The 27,813-nt window shown below is 46.0% G+C and overlaps 1 protein-coding gene across 1 annotated transcript; it reads left to right on the top strand.

Annotated features, from left to right (window-relative positions):
- Nucleotides 1-27,813, top strand: GPR32 (G protein-coupled receptor 32). The gene is given in 6 exon segments (XM_088829959.1): nt 1-33; nt 8,529-8,662; nt 26,800-26,987; nt 26,990-27,165; nt 27,168-27,593; nt 27,595-27,813. Coding segments are annotated over 6 exon segments (1,176 nt in total).

Below are 27,813 nucleotides of genomic sequence, written 5' to 3'. Positions count from 1 at the left end.
ATGGTCATCAGCTCCTGCGCACAGATGCCCGGAGTACAGGAATGCACAGGCGGCTGACACCTCCGCCTGCATCGTGCCCCCACTCAAGGTCTTTGGGACTCAGAGCCTGTCAGTCATTGTCCCAGGCCTTGACCTTGTCCCTGATCGAAGAGATCTGGGAAGCACAAAGGAGCTGAAGGCTCTGAGAAGTCCTGCAGGAAAAACTCCCGTTTAATTTTTTTTCTTTTTTTTTTTAAGTGGTCTCAAACCTTAAAATGGTACCATAGATGGTACCATAATGTCATGTAAAGTCAGGCACTGCCCTACTCCCTTTCCTTCCCCCAACTCCAGGGCTTGTGCAAGCATAAAGACCTACCCTGCCTGAAAGCTTAGGCTCCCTCCCAACTGATCCCTCCACTCCTTGACTTTGAAGCCATGAGCTAATCCCTCCCTGCTATGAGCCTCAGTTTCCTCATCTGAACACAGGCACTATTACCCCTACCTTGTATGGCTCTTCAGGTGTTCACATGAGCCCAGGAAAGTGAGCGTTTGGGAAAGGGTGGTGCATAAGGCATACATTACATTTTCTTCTCCCCCACCGTTTTTCATACCTCAATCCCCTGGGGCAGTGAGGACACCCAGGCCCAGCTTGGGCCTCAGCACTCTGGACAGCACTCTCTGGAGCAAGAACTCTTTTGGAAACACCCACCCAGTGTCTGCCCATGTAAGGGCATCATGGTATTCTGACCCAGATCCCATCATGGAGCCCAGGAATCGGAGTGTGACCCTGTCTGTCCTTACATCTGTGTCCCTTCCCCTTTGTCAGCCATGGCACCTCCTGCCTAAAGTGTCACCATTGACTCCTCCAGTAGGAGGAACGAACCACTGTGTCATCTCCACAAGTAGGGGGAGGGAGCACAAGCCACCCACTCCCTTTAAGGGTCATTTCCCAGCCCCACTGCCCCCATAGGAGTCACAGAAGCGGGGGTGGCTTCCAGTCAGGAAGACTTCCATCAGGAGACTGAAGACTTTGCCCCAAATTCATCCCCCTCTAAACTTGTTCCCCAGGGTCGCAGTAGGGCAGCAGGATGTCTTATAGAACATATAAGGGCATCTCAAAGGGCAGATGGGCCAGACGACAATGAGTATCTGCTGTTACCTGGGAAAGCTCCACTCTCACAGACCTGACATTCTGGGAAGTCAGTGGATGGGACAGTTCAGTGGTTACCTGTCAAGATTCTGGAGCCAGATGACCCAGGTTCTAATCCTTCCTTGGCCACTTACCTACTGGGTAACTTGAGTGAGACATAACTTGGCTGTTCCTCAGTGTCCCCATCTGTACAATGGGGGTAATAAGATCTACATCCTAGAATAGTGCCAGACACAGAGGGTCTTTGCAGCATGGGCTCTGATCCTCAGTTGGCTATTTCAACCTCACCTTCACCTCCGCTCACCTTCTCCAGATGCTGTCTCTGCATATGCAAAGATCCTTCCAAGAACTGGCTGATGAGTCACCGCCCCCCTAGCATCCCTTCCCAGCAGCGTTAGGTACTGCCTTAGATGTTCCAGAACCGCTGACTCCTCTCCTGACCGAGCCCTAATCAGCCATACTGGGGACCTCTGTGGGGCAGAGCTGGTATAACTAATGCCCTGTTCCCAGCATCCCAGGCGTGAGAGTTCTTTGGATGAAGGAAGATGCCCGTGTGATGCTGTGGTGGGAACCTTGAGATGACTTTCTTACTGGTTCTCTTCCTCCGTGGTGTCCTGCAGGCCTCAGTCCGGCGCCTCTCCTGGGCTACCAGTGGAGCAGGGGTTTTCCTCATCACACCTTCCATCACCCTAGGTGCCATTGCTTGGTCAGTGTCTGTCGTACCAGTCCAGAGACAAGGAGTTGTGTACACAGAGATTGCTGAGGTTGGGACTGGACGGCATTTGCAAGGGCTATTTATGCATCAGATCAGCTAACCTGTATGTTGCATTCTGGGCTGACTCGGGACTCAGCTCTGCATAGGGGAACCCTGCCACCTCCTCCAAGAAGCCCTCCCAGGCCTCTCAAGAGCCCAGAGTCTGCCAATGCCACCTCCCTGGCTCACTGTGGAGCACCTGCGGTTTGAGAGCTTGGAGCCATGGACCAGAGACGGCCCAGCAGGTGGTTGGGACTGATGAGTTAAGGGATTCCAGAGAAGTGGTGGAGGAAGGGCACAAACCTGAGAAGCCCCATCGTGAAGAAAATGAACCAGGCCTGCATGGGCCTGGCAGGACTACAAATCCCAGCAGGCTGAGCAGCAGGCCTGCCCAAAACCACATTCCTAGAAGCCATCAGGAGCTTGCAGAGCCTCTGGCAAGCTCCTTCCCCTCCTCCAGTGTGAAGACTGCCTACATTCCCTGCCAGCCACTGGACCTCGCCCCGAGGTAGTTTGGGAAATGTAGTCTGGTCCCGAGTCAACCAGTAGGAAAACCCGAATTGGCAGAGTGAACAACTTCACTTTCCCTTTTCACTTTCATGCATTGGAGAAGGAAATGGCAACATACTCCAGTGTTCTAGCCTGGAGAATCCCAGGGACGGGGGAGCCTGGTGGGCTGCCGTCTCTGGCGTCGTACAGAGTCGGACATGACTGAAGAGACTTAGCAGCAGCCTCAGCAGCAACATTCCTTTAGGCTTAGAATGTAGTGGGCTCTAAGATCTTTCCCACGAGAGTTTTTTCAAAATACGGGTGAATTTCCACCAGTGTATCATTACCATTCTTTAAAAAGTGAAATAAATTCATAGAAAATATCAAAATACAGGGAAAATGGAAAGAAATAGTTCTGAAAATTCGAGTTCTTGAGTTTGTCCTGAATTACAATATAAGACACAACATAAAAATTCTTCCTTTGCCTGGTAAAGATCTGATAAACACTAGTCCAAACCAATTTAGCCTGTTTTAAAAGAATCAAAACTTTTTATTTGGAAATAGTTTCAGACTTACAAATAATCTGCACAAACACAAATAGTATTTTGTATTTGTATACACCATTTACCCAGATGTATTTATTGTTAACAGTTCATCCCATTGCTTTAGCTTTATCATCATCAATCTGTTTTCAACCTGAAAACATAAAATATCCAATTATTTTGCCAGCAAAATGAGTTTATGTGGGAATAGCAGAAGAATTGCAATTTGGAACAAGAAAGCTGGGGTGAGCAAGTCTGAAGAGGTGACGAACCGGTCAGCTTTTATTTGGGTTCAGGAGAAAACTGGGGAGGATTTTTTAAAATTTATTTATTTTTTAATTGAATGATAATTGCTTTACAGAATTTTGTTGTTTTCTGTCAAACCTCAGCCTGAATCAGCCGTAGGTATATATATATATATCCCCTCCTATCTCCCTTCCCACCCCACCCCTCTAGGTTGATTCAGAGCCCCTGTTTGAGTTTCCTGAGACATACAGCAAAATTATACCTATGGTAATGTAAGTTTCCATGTTACCCTCTCCATACATCTTATCCTCTCCTCCCCTCTCCCCAGGTTCATAAATCTGTTCTCTACGTCTTCTTGGGAGGATTGCTTTGAATAAAAGTTCACTGGAGAAGAACAGGAGTTTGGGATGGTGGTGGTTTCTTGTTGACTGCAAACAGGGGTCGGTGCATTGTTCCTAGGGCAAGGAGGGACCCTCCTCCCTATTCTTAAAATCAGGAAATGAAATTCACATGTGAAAACATGTCCTCTCTCCTGTCCTGGGAGGAAAAATCTAATATTCTTAATCATCGTAAATAAGAAGTTGAGGGACTTACCTGGTGGTCTAGTGGCTAAGACTGCATTCCCAATGCAGGAGGCCTGGGTTCAATCCCTGGTCGGGGTACTAGATCCTGCATGCCGCACCTAATGATCCCACGTACTGCAATGAAGATTGCACATCCCATGTGCCGTGACTGAGACTGTACCAAGGAGCAACCGTCTTTTAATTTCATGGCTGCAGTCACCATCACTTCATGGCAAATAGATGGGGAAACAATGGAAACAGTGAGAGGCTTTGTGCTTTGGGGCTCCAAAATCATTGCAGATGGTGACTGCAGCCATGAAATTAAAAGATGCTTGCTCCTTGGAATAAAAGCCATGACCAATCTAGACAGCATATTAAAAAGCAGAGACATTACTTTGCCAACAAAGGTCCATCTAGTCAAAGCTATGTTTTTTCCAGTAGTTACGTATGGATGTGAGATTTGGACTATAGAGAAAGCTGAGTGCCGAAGAATTGATGGTTTTGAACTGTGGTGTTGGAGAAGACTGTTGAGAGTCCCTTGGACTGCAAGGAGATGCAACCAGTCCATCCTAAAGGAAATCAGTCCTGAACATTCATTGGAAGGACTGATGCTGAAGCTGAAACTCCAATATTTTGGCAACTTGATGCGAAGAGCTGACTCATTGGAAAAGATCCTGATGCTGGGAAAGATTGAAGGCAGGAGGAGAAGGGGATGCCAGAGGATGAGATCGTTGGATGGCATCAATGACTCGAGGGACATGAGTTTGAGTAAGCTCTGGGAGTTGGTGGAAGACAGGGAGGCCTGGTGTGCTGCAGTCCATGGGGTCGCAAAGAGTTGAACATGACTGAGCGACTAAACTGAACTGAACTGAGGAATTTGAGTGAAATTTAAGTGAAGCTGTGTTTTAATAGCTCGGGAGCAAAGCAGAAGTTTGTATAAATGAGTCAGCATCAGGTCTGGACTGCAAAGTGGACTCAGGGTCCTGTTTCCTTGGAAACTACAAAGTTAAGACAAATGTGGCATGTTGTGTCTGGAAACGTTATCTAAAACTCTGTCAGGGCTGGAAATGGAGGCTTCTTGTCTGTGTCAAACTGACTTACATCTTCCAGGCAAGAGTAGGATGTTTAATTTTTTTTTTCTTTTTGCCATGCAGCACAGTTTGCAGGATCCTAGCTCCCTAACCAGGGGTCCAACCGAGGTCACCTGGTGAAAGCACCAGGTCCTAACCACTGGACCACCCGGAAATTTACTGTTTCATTCTCACGGAGATACTTTCAAATAGCAAAGTTTCCAAAAGCTTATGATTTTTGAGAACTAAGTTTCTCAGAGAGTAAAATAGTCCTTTGTTGTTGCTGTTGTTTGAGTGGCTTAGTCGTGTCCAACTCTTTCCAACCCCATGGACTGTAGCCCGCCAGCCTCCTCTGTCCATGGGATTCTCCAGGCAGGAATCCTGAAGTGGGTTGCCATTTCCTCCTCCAGGGGATCTTCCCCAGACAGGGATCAAACTCACATCTCCTGCTTGGCAGGTGGATTCTTTACCACTGAGCCACCAGGGAAGCCCTAGTAAGCTACAGAGGGAGTTGTTACGACACCACAGCTATGTAGTGGGAAAGATCTCTGGGAGAGATGTTACCGGGTAAATTTGCAGCTGGCTTTATCTGTGTCCATGGACGGCAGAGTTTTAGTTCCGGCTGGTTTCATTTCTCAAAATACATATATTTTCTGAAGCACGTAAGGGTTAGTTACCCACATCACAGCTTTTATCCTTAAATACCTCACTGTGTATTTCTTCAGAATTAGAGATATTGCCTTACCTGACCCAGCCATAATCAACCTCAGTAAACGTAACATTTGCATAATGCTTGTCTAATCTACTGGTGGTTTACCAGTTTCATCAGTTGGCCCAATTTCCCCATGCAGGTCAGGACCCGGCCTGGCATTACCTGTATTGCCTTTAGTTGTTGCGTCTCCTTGAATCTGGGACATTTCCATATTGATGATATTGACAGTTTGAAAGAACAACTCTCCCCCTTTAAAAAAAAATAGAAGTTCTTCACTTGAATTTGCCTGGTGTTTCCTTATGATGATTACATTCAGTTTATATGTTTTCCGCCAGACTGTGTGAGGTCAGGTGTATCCTTCCTTTTAAGGGTCAGTTGAGAGAAGTGTATGAAGCATGGGATGGCGTCTTTTAAGTTACTTTTCTGTTTTCAGTGGTTCTCTGTGAACATGACTCCTTCCTGGCTTCCTCGGGTTTTTCCTGGGCTAGCCCCCTGTTCATCATTTGAACAACCTCTCTCCCGCCCCAGCCCCCAGCACCCCCCGCCCCGTTCTCCTCCTAAAGTGCCAGTCTCATCATTTTTAGGAGCAAAGTGCTTCTTTTCAAAGTATGGGTGGTTTGTGTGAGCTGGACCAGGAGGCAGTGTGAACGTTGGTTTTGGAAATCTTGGGAAGGCAGGTTAACCTTCCCCTCTGGATCTCTCCATGGATTCCAAGTACAACTGGGCTTTGGTTTCTGACCCTGAGCAGTGACAACTCCTGGCTGCCTTGTGGGCAGGAAGCCACAGCTGGGGTGGAATCGGGAGACAGAGGTGACAGGTAATGGAACACCAGCTCTGCCTTAGAAACAATCTCTTTGGCTATTTTGTAATATCTGATACATGTAAAAGAACAGATATGTAAATATTGAGGCATAAAAAGACCACCTATTAACCCATATCTCTATTCAAGAGTGGAGCTTCCTTGGTGGCTCAGTGGTAAAGAATCTGGCTGCCAATTCAGGAGATGCAGGTTTGATTCCTGAGTCTGGAAGATCCCTGGGAGAAGGAAATGGCAACAAGCTCCAGTATTCTTGTCTGGGAAATCCCATGGACAGAGGACCTTGGCAGGCTATAGTCCATGCGGTAACAAGAGAATTGGACGTAACTTAATGACTAAACAACTGTTTTAGAGTACAACATGATAAATATAATTAACACAGCTGTGTATTTTATATGAAAGTTGTTAAAAGAGTAAATCCTCAGAGTTCTCATCACAAGGGAACTTTTTTCTGTCTCTTTAATTTTGTATCTATACGAGATGATGGGTATTCACTGAACTTATTGTAGTAGTCATTTCATGATGTGTATAACTCAAATCATTTCGCTGACACCTTAAACGTGTGCAGCACTGTATGTCAATTATATCAGTGAAACCTGAAGACAAAAATTTAAATACACTTGGGAAATATTTTTATGGTGGTATATTCTTCTTACTAATTAGTAGTCTTTATATATTTTGCATACTAATCCTTTGCCAGTTTTGCATTGCAGGACCTCCTTAGTGGCTCAGATGGTGAAGAATCTGCCTACAATGCAGGAGGCCCCTGTTTGATACCTGGGTTGGGAAGATCCCCTGGAGAAGGGAACACGACTACCCACTCCAGAATTCTGTGGACAGAGGAGCCTGGCGGGCTATAGTCCATGGGGTTGCAAAGAGTGGGACACGATGGAAAGACTAACAGTTTCATTTTCCTGTGGATGCATATATTTAGAAAAAAAAATGAATGTATGCTAAGAATGGGAAATTTTATTATATATAAATTAAGCCTCAGTGGAATTTATATTTTTGGACAGACTGACAAAGTTTCATGTGTTTTGTTGTTGGCTGGGCTTATCCCAATTCAACATTTCTCTTTGCTGAAAGGCAATTGATTTTTTAAAGTATTGGATCTTCCCAAGGCTAACATCTTGACAGAGCAACTTTCACTTTGCATTGCAAATCTGTGACTTGTACTTTTTATTTCTTGATAGTGTTGTCTATTGGCTAGAAGTCCTTAAACTCAGTGCAGTCAAATTTCCAAGTGCTTTTGCTTGGTACGTTTGGGGGTTCATTTAAAAAATCCTTCCCTGTCCCAGGTGACACAGTGTTAATACAAAAATGTCAAAAACAGCATGAATAAGGAAAATATATTTCTACAGGTGGAGAAAAAGCATTTGATAAAACTTTATTCAAGAAAAAAAGAAAAAAAACTTTATTCAATACATATATTTTTCTGCAATGGGTTAAACATCTAACTCAAATAGTGGGAGAAAAAATAAGCCATGAATCAAAACCACAGAAACAAGCAAAACAGAAATGATTTTAAAAATATGGGCAAAAATTAGCCTACTATACAGAGTGGAGTAAGTCATAAAGAAAAACACCAATACAGTATGTTAATGAATATATATGGAATTTAGAAAGATGGTAACGATGACCCTGTATGCGAGACAGCAAAAGAGACACAGATGCAAAGAACAGACTTTTGGACTCTGTGGGAGAAGGCGAGGGTGGGGTGATTTGAGAGAATAGCATTGAAACATGTATATTATCATATGTGAAACAGATCACCAGTCCAGGTTCGATGCATGAGACAGCGCCCTCAGGGCCGGTGCACTGGGATGACCCTGAGGGATGGGATGGGGAGGGACGTGGGAGGGGGTGTTCAGGATGGGCAACACATGTACATCATGGCTGATTCATGTCAATGTATGGCAAAACCACTACAATATTGGAAAGTAATTAGCCTCCAATTAAAATAAATTAATTAACTTAAAAAATCATCTGAAAATGCAAAAAAAATGGGCAAAAATCAATGGAATGAATGGGGGAAGAAAAGATTAACAAAACCAAAAACTAGTTTAATTTTTGAAAAAATTACTAAGACAAATCAACTTTTGGCAAAGCCAAATAGGAATAAAAAAGTAGGCCAAGACTTCCCTGGCAGTCCAGTGGTTAAGAAGCCACCTGCCGATGCAGGCGGCACATTCGATCCCTGGTGCAGGGAGCCCGGGGCCTGCAACTAGTGAAGCCCACGCCCCCAGAGCCTGCACTCTGTACGAGGAGACGCCTCTGCAACGAGGAGCCTGCAGACTGCAACAGAGAGCAGCCGCCACGCCCAGCCGGACGCAGCCCGCGGTAACAGAGCCCCCGCAAGGCCAAAAATGAAGTAATAAATAGATTTAAAAATAGGAGGCACGCTGCAGATAGAACACAGACTGTCAGATTGAATAGCACGGGCCTGGGCCGAGATACAAAAAGCTACACAATAGTGATCATGACTCACTGTAAGTAAAGGAAAAACATAACATGCTAAAAGTTACACAAAATAAAGAACTTGAATAAACCGAGAAGTAATGAAGCATATGAATTTATATTCAAATAAAAAAAAGAAAGTGGAGCTGTAAAGACTAAAAGGGAATAGAGAGAGCTGTCATTATTTGAACATGATGTAATCACATACCCAGGAAGACCAATGGAGTGATCAAACTGTGAGAACAAATGAGAAGAGACATCGCAAAATCTCCAGCTGCACGGTCAACCTACAAACTCAGTTCCTTTGCTTTACACCAACAATAAACAAACATACAGTGTAAAGATACCATTCACCGTCCAAATGAAACTGAGAAGCCACATCAGTTCAGTTCAGTTCAGTCGCTCAGTCGTGTCCGACTCTCCGCGACCCCATGAATCACAGCACGCCAGGCCTCCCTGTCCATCACCAACTCCCGGAGTTCACTCAAACTCATGTCCACAGAGTCGGTGATGCCATCCAGCCATCTCATTCTCTGTTGTCCCCATCTCCTCCCGCCCCCAATCCCTCCCAGCATCAGAGTCTTTTCCAGTGAGTCAACTCGTCGCATGAGGTGGCCAAAGTATTGCAGTTTCAGCTTTAGCATCAGTCCTTCCAATGAACACCTAGGATTGATCTCCTCTAGAATGGACTGGTTGGATCTCCTTGCAGTCCAAGGGACTCTCAAGAGTCTTCTCCAGCACCACAGTTCAAAAACATCAATTCTTCGGCGATCAGCTTTCTTCACAGTCCAACTCTCACATCCATACATGACCACGGGAAAAACCATAGCCTTGACTAGACAGACTTTGGTTAGCAAAGTAATGTCTCTGCTTTTTAATATGCTATCTAGGTTGGTCATAACTTTCCTTCCAAGGAGTAAGCGTCTTTTAATTTCATGGCTGCAATCAGCATCCGCAGCAATTTTGGAGCCCAAAAAAATAAAGTCTGACACTGTTTCCACTGTTTCCCCATCTATTTCCCATGAAGTGATGGGGCCAGATGCCATGATCTTTGTTTTCTGAATGTTATGCTTCAAGCCAACCTTTTCACTCTCCTCTTTCACTTTCATCAAGAGGCTTTCTAGTTCCTCTTCACTTTCTGCCATAAGGGTAGTGTCATCTGCATATCTGAGGTTATTGATATTTCTCCCAGCAATCTTGATTCCAGCTTGTGCTTCTTCCAGCCCAGCATTCCTCATGATGTACTCTGCATATAAGTTAAATAAACAGGGTGACAATATACAGCCTTGACGTACTCCTTTTCCTATTTGAAACCAGTCTGTTGTTTCATGTCCAGTTCTAACTGTTGCTTCCTGACCTGCATACAGGTTTCTCAAGAGGCAGGTCAGGTGGTCTGGTATTCCCATCTCTTTCAGAATGTTCCACAGTTTATTGTGATCCACACAGTCAAAGGCTTTGGCATAGTCAATGAAGCAGAAATCGATGTTTTTCTGGAACTCTCTTGCTTTTTCCATGATCCAGCAGATGTTGGCAATTTGATCTCTGGTGCTTCTGCCTTTTCTAAAACCTGCTTGAACATCTGGAAGTTCACGGTTCATTCACATATTGCTGAAGCCTGGTTTAGAGAATTTTGAGCATGACTTTACTAGCGTGTGAGATGAGTGCAATTGTGCGGTAGTTTGAGCATTGTTTGGCATTGCCTTTCTTTGGGATTGGAATGAAGACTGACATTTTCCAGTCCTGTGGCCACTGCTGACTTTTCCAAATTTGCTGGCATGTTGAGTGCAGCACTTTCACAGCATCATCTTTCAGGATTTGAAATAGCTCAATTGGAATTCCATCACCTCCACTAGCTTTGTTCGTAGTGAAGCTTTCTAAGGCCCACTTGACTTCACATTCCTAGATGTCTGGCTCTAGGTGAGTGATCACGCCATCGTGATTATCTCGTCAAGAAAATTAGAGATACCAAGGGAACATTTCATGCAAAGATGGGCTCGATAAAGGACAGAAATGGTATGGACCTAACAGAAGCAGAAGAGGTAGCAAGAATACACAGAACTGTACAAAAAAGATCTTCACGACCAAGATAATCACGATGGCGTGATCACTCACCTAGAGCCAGAAGCCACATAGGAACTAACAAATAAGAAGACATAAGATGTTCTGGAGACAACTTAAACTCCAATAAAGGGCCCCAACATGAACTGAATAAAAGCAAAAACATGCTAGGCTCTTGGTTGAGGTGATTAAATATTATACTGATGTCAATACCTCACAAATAATTTATAGATTTAATACAGTTGCAAGCAAATTTCTGCTCAGATTATTTTAACAGCTAAAGATCCTGATGCTGGGAAAGACTGAAAGCAAAAGGAGCAGGGGGCGGTAGAGGATGAGATGGTTAAATAGCACCATCGACTCAGTGGACATGAATCTGAGCAAGCTGCAGGAGATCGTGAAGGACTGGGAAGCCTGGGGTGCCGCAGTCCATGGGGTGGCAAAGAGTGGGACATGACTTAGCGGCTGAACACAAAAATTGAGATTCACATATCATACAATTCACACAATTAAAGTGTACAATTCTATGGTTCTTAGTATATCGAGGTATGTACAACCATCACCACTGTGAACTAGAAGACTTTTCACCATCCCAAAAGAAAACCTGTTTCATTCAGCAGTCACCTCCCTATCCCCCTGTCTTCTCCCAGCCCTAAGAAACCACTAACCTATTTTCTGTCTCTGTAGATTTTCATATTGTGGATATTTCCATATATATGCTGGAGTCATATAAATATGTGGCCGCTTGTGACTGGCTTCTTTCACTTAGTGTAATGTTCTCAAGGTTCATCCAGGTGTCAGTGTGTCGGTACCTCACGCCTTTTTATGCTGAATGACGTTTGATTGTAGGGACGTATCACATTTTGTTTATTCATTCATCATTTGATGGACCTTTCGGTTGCTTCCCTTTCTTGGGCTGTTATGAATAACACTGCTATAACAAGTCTACAAGATCTCCTGTGAACATTTGTATTCACGTCTCTTGGATCTATGCCTGTTGTTCTGAGTTGCTAAGTCGTGTTCAACTTTTGTGTGACCCCCCTGGACCATAGCCCACCAGGCTCCTCTGTCTATGGGTTTTCCCAGGCAAAAATACTGGAGTGGGTTGCCATTCCCTTCTCCAGGGGATCTTCCCCACCCAGGGATTGAAACTGTGTCTCCTGTATTGGCAGGTGGATTCTTTACCACTGGGCTGGATCACATGGCCCCTCTATGCTTAGCTGTCTGAGGAACTGCCAAACTGTTTTCTACAGTGGCGGCACCACTTTACAGGTTACATTCCAGCCATCAGTGTATGAGTGTTTCAGTTTTTCCATAACCTTGCCAACACTTGTCACTAACTGACCTTTTCTTCTAGCCATCCTAATGGTATGAAGTGGTTTCCCCATCGTGGTTTTGATTTGCATTTATCTGATGACTAATGATGTTACCTGATGGCTCAGTGGTAAAGAATCCCCTGCAGTGCAGGAGACAGGGGTTCAATCCCTGGAGAAGATCCCCTGGGGAAGAAACTGACAATCCACTCCAGTATTACCCACTCCAGTATTCTGGCCTGGAGAATTCCTGGACTATTCCACGAGGTCGCAGAGAGTCAGACACAACTGAGTGACTTTCACTCCGCTGCACTTCATACTACATTTCTATCTGTGATAAGCCAACAACACATTAGATACGTATCACTTTAAATAGTTGTTTTTAACTGTCAGTTGAGAGAACACAGGAGAAAAACTATGCATCTGTACTATCTTCAATAATTACATAGTCGGTGGTGATGGTGGTTGAATCGCTGAGTCGCGTCCAACTCTTTTCCATTCTCCTCTCCTCCTGACCTCTGTAATGGCGTCGACACCAATGACTGTTATGACGTCTACTAGCGATCCTCGATCCTCGGGTTCAGTATTTTAAACTTTTACTCATTTACTTCTGGCTGTGCTGGGCCTTTGTTGTGCTTGGGCTTTCTCTCGTCGCAGCGAGCGGGGCTACTTCAGTGCGCAGCCACAGGCTCTAGGGCACCCAAGCTTCGTTGTCCCACGGTGGGTGGAGTCTCCCTAGACCAGGGATTGAGCCCGCGTCCCCCTGCATTGGCAGGCAGATTCTTAACCACTGGCCACCAAGGAAGTCCTCGGTTCAATATCTAAAAACATAAAGTGTTTAGGAGATAAGACTTGCTTATCATGTCAATTCATTTCAGTTTCTTGGGTTTTAAAATACTTACAAGTATAAAAAGGGTGCAAGGGATTTCGGGGGTGATGGAACCATTCTGCGTCTTGGCTGGGCTGGTTACACAGTGTATGCATTTGTCAAAACCCTAGAACTGAATCTAAAAGCATGGATTGTACTGTATGCAAATAATGCCTTTGTGTTAAAAATACTTCAGTTCAGTTCAGTTCAGTCGCACAGTCGTGTCCGACTCTCCGCGACCCCATGAATCACAGCACGCCAGGCCTCCCTGTCCATCACCAACTCCCGGAGTTCACTCAAACTCATGTCCACAGAGTCGGTGATGCCATCCAGCCATCTCATTCTCGGTCGTCCCCTTCTCCTCCCACCCCCAACCTTTCCTAGCATCAGAGTCTTTTCCAGTGAGTCAACTCGTCACATGAGGTGGCCAAAGTATTGCAGTTTCAGCTTTAGCATCAGTCCTTCCAATGAACACCCAGGATTGATCACCTTTAGAATGGACTGGTTGGATCTCCTTGCAGTACCAGGGACTCTCAAGAGTCTTCTCCAACACCTCAGTTCAAAAGCATCAATTCTTTGGTGATCAGCTTTCTTCACAGTCCAACTCTCACATCCATACATGACCACGGGAAAAACCATAGCCTTGACTAGATGGACCTTTGTTGGCAAAGTAATGTCTCTGCTTTTTAATATACTATCAAGGTTGGTCATAACTTTCCTTCCAAGGAGTAAGTGTCTTTTAATTTCATGGCTGCAATCAGCATCTGCAGTGATTTTGGAGCCCCCCAAAATAAAGTCTGACACTGTTTCCACTGTTTTTCCATCTATTTCCCATGAAGTAATGGGACCAGATGCCATGATCTTTGTTTTCTGAATGTTGAGCTTCAAGCCAACCTTTTCACTCTCCTCTTTCACTTTCATCAAGAGGCCTTTGAGTTCCTCTTCACTTTCTGCCATAAGGGTAGTGTCATCTGCATATGTGAGGTTATTGATATTTCTCCCAGCAATCTTGATTCCAGCTTGTGCTTCTTCCAGCCCAGCGTTCCTCATGACGTACTCTGCATATAAGTTAAATAAGCAAGGTGACAATATACAGCCTTGACGTACTCCTTTTCCTATTTGGAACCAGTCTGTTTTTCCATGTACAGTTCTTATTGTTGCTTCCTGACCTGCATACAGGTTTCTCAAGAGGCAGGTCAGGTGGTCTGGTATTCCCATCTCTTTCAGAATTTTCCACAGTTTATTGTGATCCACACAGTCAAAGGCTTTGGCATAGTCAATGAAGCAGAAATAGATGTTTTCCTGGAACTTTCTTGCTTTCTCCATGATCCAGCGGATGTTGGCAATTTGATCTCTGGTGCTTCTGCCTTTTCTAAAACCTGCTTTAACATCTGGGAGTTCACAGTTCACATATTGCTGAAGCCTGGTTTGGAGAATTTTGAGCATGACTTTACTAGTGTGTGAGATGAGTGCAATTGTGCGGTAGTTTGAGCATTGTTTGGCATTGCCTTTCTTTGGGATTGGAATGAAGACTGACCTTTTCCAGTCCTGTGGCCACTGCTGTTTTCTAAATTTGCTGGCATATTGAGTGCAGCACTTTCACAGTATCATCTTTCAAGATTTGAAATAGCTCCACTGGAATTCCATCACCTCCACTAGCTTTGTTCATAGTGATGCTTTCTAAGGCCCACTTGACTTCACATTCCAAGATGTCTGGCTCTAGGTCAGTGATCACGTTATTGTGACTATCTTGGTCATGAAGATCTTTTTTGTACAGTTCTTCTGTGTATTTTTGCCACCTCTTCTTAATATCTTCTGCTTCTGTTAGGTCCATACCATTTCTGTCCTTTATTGAGCCCATCTTTGCATGAAATGTTCCCTTGGAATCTCTAATTTTCTTGAAGAGATCTCTTGTTTTTCCTATTCTGTTGTTTTCCTCTATTTCTTTGCATTGATCACTGAGGAAGGCTTTCTTATCTCTCCTTGCTAATCTTTGGAACTCTGCATTCAGATGCTTATATCTTTCCTTTTCTCCTTTGCTTTTCGCTTCTCTTCTTTTCACAGCTATTTGTAAGGCCTCCTCAGACAGCCATTTTGCTTTTTTGCATTTCTTTTCCATGGGGATGGACTTGGTCCCTGTCTCCTGTACAATGTCACGAACCTCCGTCCAGAGTTCATCAGGCACTCTATCTATCAGATCTAGTCCCTTAAATCTATTTCTCACTTCCACTGTATAATCATAAGGAATTTGATTAAGGTCATATCTGAATGGTCTAGTGGTTTTCCCTACTTTCTTCAATTTAAGTCTGAATTTGGCAATAGGGAGTTCATGAAAATACTTACAGTAGACTTTTTCCTTCCCCCCCTCCTCGTATTAGGGATACAGATTTGACAACCTTAAATTTAAAAGCTCTGTGTATAAAAAATAGCTCACATTAAAATTAAAAGAGAAGAAACAGACTTGAAAAAAATTGTACAGAAATAACATGTGACAGAAATAACATTAATAATCTTATCATACAAAGTGACAGAAAAAGGGAACACAACAGTTAGATTCCAGGATGCAAGTGGGCAAAATACATAAAGAAACAGTTCCTCAAAGAGTATATATAGGCAGTAAACCAGTCTTACAGGAAGACAGTGTATCACACAAGAAATCAAGAAATTCTGGGGACTTCCCTGGTGGTCCAGTGGTTAAGAACCCGCCTGCCAATGCAGGGGACACGGGTTCGATCCCTGGTCCAGGAGGATCCCACGTGACATGAAGCAACTGATCACGTGTACCGCAACTGCTTAACCCTTAAGCCCTAGAGCCTGTGCTCTGCAACAAGAGAAGTCACTGCAAAGAGAAGCCCGCTTACAGCAACTAGAAAGCCCGCTTGCAGAAACGAAGACCCAGCACAACCAAACACAAATAAATAATTAATTTAAAACAAGCAAATAACTTAAAAAATTCCAATAAGTCAATACCCAGGGAAAAAGGTTTTTTTTTTTTTTAATAATTTTATTTATTTTTTTCCTGTGCTGGGTCTTAGTTGCTGCGAGGGCTTCTCTGTAGTTGCAGTTAGAGGGATCCTTGCTGACCAGGGATCAGACCCAAGTCGCCTGCATTGGCAGGTGGATTCTTAACCACAGAGCCACCGGGGAAGCAAGCCCTCAGGGTTAAAACTAGAAGACCCAGAGCAGGTAGGAGAGGTCTGCTCTATTGTACATCCATCCTTGTGGAAAACAAAGGTGAGGTCTTTTCTTCTTAGCGGGCAATCTGGCTTCCCTAATAGCTCAGTTGGTTAAGAATCTGCCTGCAATAAGGGAGACCCTGGTTCGATTCCTGTGTCGGGAAGATACCCTGGAGAAGGGATAGGCTACCCACTCCAGTATTGTTGGTCTTCTCTGGTGGCTCAGCTTGTAAAGAATCCGCCTGCAATGTGGGAGACCTGGATTCGATCCCTGGGTTGGGAAGACCCCCTGGAGAAGGGAAAGGCTACCCACTCCAGTATTCTGGCCTGCAGAATTCCATGGACTGTGTAGTCCATAGCGTCGCAAAGAGTTGGACGCGACTGAGCCTCTTTCACTTTCTGGGAATTCAAAGAAATAATCCTAAATATGGAGAAAAAGCTTTATCCCCGAAGAGGTTGTTTGCAGCAGTATCTGTAAGAGCAAAACACATTGTGGGGGGGGAAATGTTTGTTTGGGTGTTCCCTGGCAGTCCGGTGGTTAGGACTGCTGCGGGCTTGATCCCTGGTTGAGCAACTAAGATCCCACGAGCTGCAGGGCTGGCCAAGAAAAACAAACCATGGTGTGGCTGTGATGGTGGTATAGGGGCAGGGACAGGGAGAAAAACTTGAATTTGTGCTGGGATGGAATTGCGTGAGAATGTCACCATCACTGCATGGGACACTCTGATTTTTTTTTTTTTTTAAGGTTGAAGCATCTATAGCAGTGGGGGAAACACTTACTTCTGGAAATCATTTATGTAGAACAAAGTTACCCACTTGAATATATTATACAGGATTTCACCACTGCAGGAAGCAGTCCCTAATCCAGGCAGAGAGCAACCTGGTGAGGACAATTAGCATCTTACCAGCTGCCCGCAGTGCTCCCCTTTGGGAAAAGGAACTGGCTTTGATAAAGCAGAACATCAGAAAGGTATCGTATTTGATCTATTCTAAGAATTACACTGCCTCACATCTTGACCCGTCTGAAACCGGGAGGCATCTTCCAACGACCGGCACCGCAGGATCGCTCTTGGCAAGGCACGAACTCCTGCAGAAGGACTGTCTGAAGCCTGGAAGAAAGTCCTGCAGGGCAACTCTGAGCCCCCAGGACCCAGCTGGGTGTGCGTGGGGGGATCAGTCATGAACAAGTCGTGTTTGGAAATGCCCTGGAAATAGAAATCAGTAATGGGCCAACATATGTAATTGCAAAGCTGCCTCAAGAGCCCGGTAGCAACGGGTTTTTTTAAGTTTTCCCAGGTCATCTTTAAAGAAACACTGCCTCACCAAATCTAGACAGAGGATGGTGTTGTTTATAATATATGGACATTACTGACTCTGGTGATCCATAAGAGTTGTTGTTGCTCAGTTGTGTCCGACCCTTTGTGACCCCATGGACTGCAGCACACCAGGCTTCCCTGTCCTTCACCATCTCCCGGAGTTTACTCAAACTCATGTCCATTAAGTTGATGATGCCGTCCAACAATCTCATCCTCTGTCATTCCCTTCTCCTCTTGCCCTCAATCCTTTTCAGCATCAGGGTCGTTTCAATGAGTAAGCTCTTCGCATCGGAAGAATTGAGTCCCCTCAAAAAAATGTTATAATATTTAGGAGCTAATTGGAAATGTGAACACTGAAAGAACTTATTTTGTATATATTGAGGAGTTTTTTGTTACTTTTAGGTGTGATGGTGCAATTACATATTTTTAAAGGTGCTCTTCCTTTGAGAGATGTAAGTTGGAATTTTTGTAGTAAAATGGTATATCTGGAATTTGCTTTCAAATAATCCGGTTGGAGAAGAATGGACAGGAATACAGATGAAACGAGATCGCTGAGGCTGAGTGATCAGCACATGCGAGGGTCATTATACTATTTTGACTACTTTTAATGTGTCTGAAATTTTTCAAACAACAAAAGAAACAATCAGGAAGAAATACTACAAACACTTAATTTCTCTTATATTTTCCTTTGCAAGTGTGAAATTCATCTAGAAGAGATCTTTCAATAAATATAAAGTAACATTCTGAGTCTGGGCTTCCCTGGTGGTGGTAAGAAGCATTGTGTTTGTTATTTTACAGGCTATGTCTTTTCATTCTTCATGGAGCCCAGCTAACTGTACCTGTAACTGAAACATTTGCTCAGTCATGTCCAGTTCTTTGTAACCTCATGGACTGCAGCCCACCAGGCTCCTCTGTCCATGGGATTCTCCAGGCAAGAATAGTGGAGTAGGTTGCCATTTCCTACTCCAGGGGGTCTTCCCAACCCAGGGATCGAACCCATGTCTCTTACACCTCCTGCATTGGCAGGCAGATTCTTTACTGCCAGCACCACCTGGACTGCTCAGAAAGGGTCGAACCTGGACCATGGGTTCTTAGTATCTCGCTCTAACCAACTGAGCTAACTGGCCAGTTGGTAAAATGGTATAACCTTAAAAAAATGATCTCTATTAGAGCTGCTGAAATGTTCTGCAGAAGACACATTTGTGTGAATCATGACAGCTGACAAGTTTTGAGCACTTTCTGTGTGCCAGACACTGTTCGAGCGCTCTGCAGGCAATTAATTTCACGGTCAGGACAGCCCCGCGAAGCACAGAGACAGGGGAAAGCGGATGCAGGACTGAGGGAGGGCCGCACCTGCCAGAGGGAGTGACGAGCTTGTCAGGAGAACAGTCACACGTGTACTTTCTAGGCACTGTCTTTGCAATTACCCAGGTCCTCCACAACCTGTGTCTGTGGTCGCCACAAGTTCAAGGGCGCCAGCATCGTCTGGGGGGCGGGGGAAAGATATTAAATATTGAGCTTGGATATTCAGAGCCGAATTCAGAGCTGAGTCTGCTTGGACTGCTGTACCACAATACCATAGTCTGGGGGCTTATAAACAATAGAAATCTATTTCTCACAATTTCAGAGTCTGGGGAGTCTAAGATCAAGGTGCCAGCAGATTCAGCGTCTGGTGAGCGCTTCCTCCTGGTTCACGCTCTGCCATTGTCTCACTGTGTCCTCCCTTGGTGAAAGGGGCCGGGGGGGCGGCTCCCTCCGTGGTCTCTATTGTAAGGGCACTAATCCCACTGATGAGCATGCTACCTTCATGACCTTACCATCTCCTAATACCATCGCGCTGGGGGCTAGGATTTCAAGATAAGAATAATGCATGAGTTGTGTCCGACTCTGTGCCACACTACGGACCATAGCCCTCCAGGCTCCTCTGTCCCTGGGACTCTCCAGGCAAGAATACTGGAGTGGGTTGCCATGCCCTCCTCCAGGGGATCTTCCCGACCCAGGGACCCAACCCACGTCTCTTATCTCTCCTACACTGGCAGGCAGGTCCTTTACCGCTCCCACCACCTGGGAAGCCCTTAAGAAAATTGGGAGGACACAAATGCTCAGCCTATTGAAAGCCTCAAACTGAAAACAATTCAAACATCCACTGACAAGAGAATGCCTAAACACACTGTGCTACGTCCACATAGCGGAATGCTGCTGCTGCTAAGTCACGTCAGTTGTGGCCGACTCTGTGTGACTCCATAGATGGCAGCCCACCAGGTTCCCCTGTCCCTGGGATTCTCCAGGCAAGAACACTGGAGTGGGTTGCCATTTCCTCCTCCAATGCATGAAAGTGAAAAGTGAAAGTGAAGCCGCTCAGTCGTGTCTGACTCTTAGTGACCACATGGACTGCAGCCTACCAGGCTCCTTCATACATGGGTTTTCCAGGCAAGAGTCCTGGAGTGGGGTGCCATCGCCTTCTCCACACATGGCATACCACTCAGCAATGAAAAAGGAAGCGTTTCCTGATACATAGCATGGGTAAACCTCAAAACATTGTACTGAGTGAAAGAAACTGGCCATAAAGATAAAGGCATTGCCAGATAAAATACAAAATGTCCAGCTAAAGTTGAATTTCAGATAAACAACTTGTTAAAAAACATGTCCCATGAAATCTTTAAATAGATTATTTTTACTTACCTGAAATTAAAATGTAAGGAAGGAAAGTTATGACCAACCTTGATAGTATATTAAAAAGCAAAGACATTACTTTGCCAACAAAGGTCCGTCTAGTCAAGGCTATGGTTTTTCCAGTGGTCATGTATGGATGTGAGAGTTGGACTGTGAAGAAAGCTAATCGCTGAAGAATTGATGCTTTTGAACTGTGGTGTTGGAGAAGACTCTTGAGAGTCCCTCGGACTGCAAGGAGATCCAACCAGTCCATTCTGAAGGAGATCGATCCTGGGTGTTCATTGGAAGGACTGATGCTAAACCTGAAACTCCAATACTTTGGCTACCTCATGAGAAGAGTTGACTCACTCGAAAAGACTCTGATGCTGGGAAGGATTGGGGGCGGGAGGAGAAGGGGACGACAGAGAATGAGATGGCTGGATGGCATCACCAGCTCGATGGACATGAGTTTGAGTGAACTCCGGGAGTTGGTGATGGACAGGGAGGCCTGGCGTGCTGCGATTCATGGGGTCGCAAAGAGTCGGTCACGACTGAGCAACTGAACTGAACTGAGCCATCCTGTATTTTCACCTGTTAAATTTGGAAACACTAAAAGGATTATATATTTATATGAAACTTAGAAAAAGTTTTCTGATATTATCTATAATATTAGAAAACAGATTAGTGGCCACTTGGGGCCTGGAGGAACTTGGGGAACAAAAATGTTCTAGATCTTAATTATAGTGCTGGTTACTTCTCTGGTGGCTCAGACGGTAAGAATTTGCCTGTAATGTGGGAAACATGGGTTCAACCCCTGGGTCAGGAAGATCCCCTGGAGGCGGGCATGGCAACCCACTCCAGTATTCTTGCCTGGAGAATCCCATGGACAGAGGAGCCTGGTGGGCTACAGTCCATTGGGTTGCAAAGAGTGGGACACAATGGAATGACTAACAGTTTCTCTTTCACATGGATGCAGGTATTTAGGAAAAAAAAAAAAAAAGAATGTATGCTAGGAATGGGAAATTTTATTATATGTAAATTAAACCTCAATGGAATTTATTTTTTTGACAGACTGACAAGGTTTCATGTGTTTTGTTGTTGGCTGGGGTTATCCCAATTCAACATTTCTCTCTGCTGAAAGGCAATTGATTTTTTAAACTACTGGACCTTCCCAAGGCTGACTTCTTGACTTTCTTCTGGGTGGATGAAAACATTTCATGCTTCTATTTGCTGAGAATCCCTTTTGCATGTTTCTTTTCCATAGTTATGTCTTCAGCTTTATAGGTCTGCTATTTTCTTGCACTTTCAACTAAGGCAATTTTGGTGCTTGGTTTTGGAAATTCCAGCTGTCCCAAACTGCTAATAAAAGAAACCTCAGCAAGATAAAAAAGAGAAAAGGTTCTGCCATTCCCAGGGCCTTTGCACATGCTGTTTCCACTCTCTGGGACACTGCTCCCTCCCTCTATGGCTGTCAAAAACCTATCAGCTTTCAGATCGCACCCTGAGTGTCACTTCCTCATCAGTCCTCCAGCCCTGAGACCATCTCCAACAAGTGTTTCTTCAGAACTCTAACCCCATCTGTAAATAAATACATTTGTTGTCAGTGTATTATTTCATGTCTCTTTCTCTCTCAGTACTCAGAATTTCCTGGAGGCAGAATTTGTGTGTCTATCCTGTTCTCCCCAACATCCAGCCCAGTGCCTGTCACATAGCAGGTGCTTAGCACATAGTCAGTGAAGTTTGAATGAAGGGGGGCTGTTTCCCATGTGTATCAATTAGTTTTACCACCAAACAAACCACCCCAAAACTTAGAGGCTTAAAACAACAACCATGTCTCCTGCTCATGGTTCTGTAGGACGTTCTGATGTGTTGGGCTTTGCTACAAATCCCTATTGACCCTAGGAATCTAGGGAACTCCTCTTAGAGTTTTGGATTCTATGGACCACCAACCCCATGCATCAGGAAAATTAGGGGGAAGGACACGTATTTTTTATGTTGGCTTACACAAAGCCAACTGTGGACGGTGACTGTGGCCATGAAATCAAAAGACGCTTGCTCCTTGGAAGGAAAGCTAAGACAAAACTAGACAGTGTATTAAAAAGCAAAGACATCACTTTGCCAACAAAGGTCTGTATGTTCAAAGCTATGGCTTTTCGAGTAGTCATGGACAGATGTGAGATTTGGGTCATAAAGAAGGTTGAGCGCCGAAAAACTGATGCTTTCAAACTGTGGTGCTGGAGAAGACTCTTGAGAGTCCCTTGGACTACAAAGAGATCAAGCCAATCAATTCTCAAGGAAATCAACCCCGCATATTCATTAGGACTGATGCTGAAGCTCCAATACTTTAAAGGTCACCTGATGCGAAGAAAGTCAACTCATTGGCAAAGACTCTGATGCTGGGAGAGATGGAAGGCAAAAGGAGAAGGGGGTGGCAGAGGATGAGATAGTTATAGATAGCATCACTTATTCAATGGACATGAATTTGAGCAAACTCCAAGAGACAGTGAAGGACAGGGAAGCCTGGGGTACTACAGTCCATGGGGTCGCTAAGAGTCGGATATGACTGAGTGACTGAACAACCACAAGGTAAAACCTTACCCATCACTGCATCCGCTATTATTTCCTAAGAGAAGGTCAACTGGAGCTCCCCAAAGTAGGGATAAGCAGGCTGAGTTTTCTTCCTGAGATGGGGTAGGGGGCTGGGGTGTTAGAAAGGACAGACGAGGGTGACTGGGGTGGTGCAGCAAAATGATCTGTATGGAGCCCCTCTCCCCTTAGTCCCACCAAGCTCCCAGCCTCCACGGTCTATCAGGACCCACAGCTACTGGTGCTTTGTGGACTCTGATGTCGATCTCTGGGGCCACCACAATTCTTGCTCAAGACTGTTTCCTGGATCTGATCTGCTCCAAATGCACTGACCGTCTTCTGGCCATATGCCCCCTGACTCCAACACAGGCTCAAGGCTGGAGACTTCCCAGCACAGATGGAGGGTTCAGACAGAGTTTCCTCAGCCTAACACCCCTGCCCTTGGACACAGGAAATGGTCACGTGGAACTTGTATTTGGAGCCTCAGGGAGCTCAGAGGGTGGGAGGTGTGACAGCGAGGACAGGGGCAGTGCAGTAGCGGGGTTCGAGGAGGTGGTGGCGGCAAAAGAGACAAAAAGCTCTGAAATGCTTCCTCCAGGTGAAGAGCTTTCTCGTGCCTTTCATGTCAGCTCCACCAAGAGAGAGATACCTGTTTCCATCACTGCTGCTCCCCTGGTGCTTAGAGCGTGTGACGTACACTGTGGGCTCAATGCGTAGACTTTTCAATGAATGACTCCATCCTCTGGGGGACAAGGAGAGACTGTCCTCCTTAGACAATCAGTTTTCAATTATTTATTGAGTGCTTACTATGTGCGAGGGGCTCGTGAATGAGTCACATACTAGCCTTGCCTTTATGGAGTTCAGAATCTTGTGGGGGAGACAGATGCAAATCAGAGAGTCCCACAAACTCAGGTCTGATTGCTGCCAGTCATTCGGCTCAGTAGGTAAAGAATCTGCAATGCAGGAGATGCAGGAGACACGGGTTCGATCCCTGGGTTGGGAAGATCCCCTGGAGGAGGGCATGGCAACCCACTCCAGTATTCTTGCCTGGAGAATCCCCACGGAAAGAGGAGCCTGGCAGGCTACAGTCCGTGGGGTCGCAGAGTCAGACATGACTAAGCATGAGAGAGCAGGGTTTTCTCTGGTTTCGGGGAGCAGGTGCTACTCTCCAGGTGCAGTGTGTGGGCTTCTCTTGTTGCAGAGCATGGGCTGTAGGGTGTGAGGGCTTCAGTAGTTGCAGCTTGTGGGCTCTAGAGCACAGGCTCAATACTTGCGGCGAATGGGCTTAGTTGCTCTGAGGTGTGTGGGATCTTTCAGGACTAGGGATCGAACTCGTGTCTCTTGCATTGGCAGGTGGATTCTTTACCACTGAGCCACCAGGAAAGCCCCAAAGCACAGCTTTTGAGTTGGACTTTTTTTTTTTTTTCCTTTTTGGCTGCACTGCGTGGCATGTGGGATCTTAGTTTTCTGACCAGGGGCTGAACGCACATCCCCTGCAGTGGAAGTGCCCTGAGTCTTAACTGATGGGCCAAAGGGGAAGTCCCTGAGTTGGGCTTTTGAAGGATCATTCTGGCTGCACTGTGACAAATGGCTTGCAGGGGACCAAAGTATAGGAGCAGAAAGATCGGTAATAAGTGGGAGATGCTGGGGATCCACTGCCCTCCATTGAATGGAGGGGCTGGGGAGACAGGAAGAAGTGTACGGATACAAGAGGCTTTTTGGAGGCAAAATCAACCAGGCTTTGTGGTGAGTAGGAGTTAGGGGAAGAGGGAAAGGTGTTCGAGGATTCTATACCCCTTTCTCAGATAAGCAAAACTGAGGCTCAGAGAAGGAAAGCTCTTTGCCCAAGATCACACAGCCAGCCTCTCAACCAGAATTTCAGCCTATGACTGTCCTGCGTCTAAGCTCACATGCTTTCTCCAGCACTTAGATGTCTGCTCTCTCTACACTAACCCTTGATGTTCACAGTCAGGCTCACGGCTGAACAAGAAATTCAATATGGCTGATCCATGGTGATGTGCCGCAGAAGCCAACACAACATTGTAATTATCCTTCAGTTAAATAAATCATAAAAAGCATTTAAAAAAAGAACACAGATTTTAGTGATGCCCACACATCTCTAGCTGGAAACTGTCTCCTGTAATCTGACTGCCAGTATCTAAGTGCCTATTTGGGTGTCCAACAGGCCAACTCAGGGTGTCCGACACTCAGCTCCTGGTCTCACCCTAAACTTGCACCACGCCACCCCGCCCCGACTCAACAATGTCTTCCCCATCAGTTATGGAGCTCGGGATTCCAGCTGTTCAGCCGGCTTGCGGTCACCCCTGACTCTGCTCTTCCTCTCACTGTGCACACCCAGCCCATTGGCAAATCTGGTCAGCTCTGCCTTCAGGATGCATCCAAGATAAGCTTCTCCCTGCCTCCTCTGACGGGCGTCCCAGGTGGCGCAGTGGTAAAGAATCGCCTGCAATGCAGGAGACGCAAGAGACACAGGTTCGATCCCTGGGTCGGGAAGATCCTCTGAAGTAGCCAATGGCGGCCCACTCCGGTATTCTTGCCTGGAAAATTCCTGGTGGGCTACTGTAGACTGGGCTACTCTTTCAGGTAGCAAACAGTGCCCGCGTACACAGACACACACACACATACACAGACACACACACCTCCTGTGATGTTCTTCGCCATGATCACAGTCACCACCATCGCTCACCCCGATTTCTGCAGACGCCTCCTCACTGGCCTCTAGCTTCCATCCTAGCCCCCTTCAGTCTAGTCTCAACTTAGAAGCTGCAGCAATTGTTAAAATCTAACTGAGAACCAGTCCCTCCACTTGCCAAGAGTCTTCCTGTGGCTCCCACCTAATTCCCAGTAAAAGCTGGGGGAGTTCCCCCCGTGGCCCACAGGGTGCTGCATGAACCGACCCCACCCCGTCTCGTCTCACTTCCGACCCCTCTCCCCATCGCTCACTGGCCTTCCCACTGCTCCTTGGACTCAGAAGGCATGGTCCTACCTTAGGGTCTCCACACAGCTGTTAATGCTGCCTGCAACATTCTTCGTCTGGATATTCTCACGGCTTTCTTCCTCGCCTCCTTCAAACCTCTGCTCAAAACTGCAAACGCAAACGCCTGAAATCTCTGCTTAATTCTGGTAAATTCCAGCTCCTGCTTTCTCACCAGGCATCCTGGGGTCTCCCTCAAACTTAAATAATTTAGTCAGGCAAGGATTTGGATGGAGTCATACGCATATTTTGGACTTTACCTGCCCTGGGCCTCCCTTCCCTCCACAGTTCCCTCTCTTCTCACTTTCCGACTCATCTGCCGGCTTACAACTCTCTCCTCTCATACCTGAAGCCAGCGAGGATGCAGCAATTACAAACGGTTCACACCCAGAAGATGCAAACTCACATCGGGGACCTCACCCAGATTCCCCCATCAAGGGTTAGACTCTCCTCCAGTTTATACTTGATTTTGATCACTCTCCAATGTCTTCAAACAATGGACTGATGTTTTAATGTTTTTGGCGAGATGTTATAATTTTTTAATGTCAGACTGTCTGACGAAGCTACTCTGACATAACCGAAAGTCAGGGGCCACTTCTTTTTTTTCTTTTGTAGTCCTTTTTTCCACAGGGTTTGCAGTCTTCTAAAGTAGCACATCACGGATTTCTTTAGTCTATGTATCGTGTTTCCATTCTGACACCCCCTTTAGGATGTAAGTTCTATGATGGTCTGTTCTGTCATGTGACTCAGTTCCAATATCTACTGGTATCAAAGTGACATGACAGGCAGTCAATTAAATACATATTGAATTGGGTGACTTCCAGGGTAGTCCAGGGGATAAAACTCTGCACTGGGCTCAGGTTTGATCCCTGGTCAGGGAACTAGAGCCCACATGCCACAGCTAAGACCTGGCACAGCCTAAATAAATAAATAAAAATTTTTGAAAAATGTATTGAATCAGAGAAATGAATGGAGGGGTTTCCGAGGGGACTCTGGGGCTCTGAAAAGCAGTGAAAGGTAACTCGTAGCTCTGACGTGTGGTCCTTTGTCCTCCAGAAAGATGAATTCTACCTCCGAGCCCGAGTGCCAGCCTGAGAGGATCCAGGGCCTCCACCAGCTGACCGTCGCCATGCTGTGCATGTCCTTTGCGGCCGACGTGGTGGCCAGCGGGCTGGTGCTCTGGATGACGGCTTTCCGAACGCCATGCGCTGCTACCACCATCTGGTTCTCCCACCTGGCCTTTGCAGATTCATGGCCTTACTGCCCTTGCCGATCACCATATACAGCATGGTCCCTGGCCAGTGGCCCCTCACAGCTGCAGCCTGCAAGCTCTACATGGCCTTCTTGGCCACCAGCTTCTTCACCAGCACCTGGTTCCCGGTCCTCATCTCCCTGGACCGTTGCATCTCTGTCATGTACCCCTGGTCTGGTCCCGAAACTACCGCGCCGTGCAGCGAGCAGTCTGGCTGGCTGTGTGTGTATGGCTCCTGGCTCTTGTCACTTGCTCTCCAAACTTGATTTTCCGAGACGTTGAGAAATAGAAGGGATGTGAATACTGCAGCTTCAAGGTTACCGCAAGGGCCAGGCGTGACTCCAAGGCTGTGGAGAGGAGAGTCACTAAGACCCTCTTTCACGTCCTGCTGGGCTTCGTGGCACCCTTGGCGATCATTGGTACCTGTGCCCTCCTCGACCGCACCCGGCTTCGGCAGGAGGGCTCTGCCCATGCCCGCCGGCCAAAGAGGTTGCTGCTCGTGCCGGTGAGCACCTTTTTCGCCTTCTGGTTCCTGTTTAACACCGTGCTGTGGCCCGACTGTGGCAATGGCAAACCAGATTTAAGTTGTGGCCTATCCTCTGGGTGCCTTCTCTCTGGGTTGTTTCAACAGCTGCCTCAACCCTTTTCTCTACGTCTTCATTGGCAGAGATTTCCAAGAGAAGTTTTTCCAGTCTTGACCTTCTGTCTTGGCCCGGGCATTTGGTGAGGAGGGGTCTTTCAATCAGTATGTCCTCAAGGTGAAGCCCCCAGAGGATGATGGGAAGCTTCAGATACAAGCTGGAAGCCCTCCGGCTTAG

The sequence above is a fragment of the Moschus berezovskii genome, chromosome 22, assembly GCF_049115385.1.
Source record: "Moschus berezovskii isolate FMDL1 chromosome 22, NW_MosBer_1.0, whole genome shotgun sequence".
NCBI classification, from domain to species: domain Eukaryota; kingdom Metazoa; phylum Chordata; class Mammalia; order Artiodactyla; family Moschidae; genus Moschus; species Moschus berezovskii.
The sequence above is the reverse complement of the archived record's forward strand: the minus strand, read 5'-3'. Positions and strand labels throughout refer to the sequence as shown.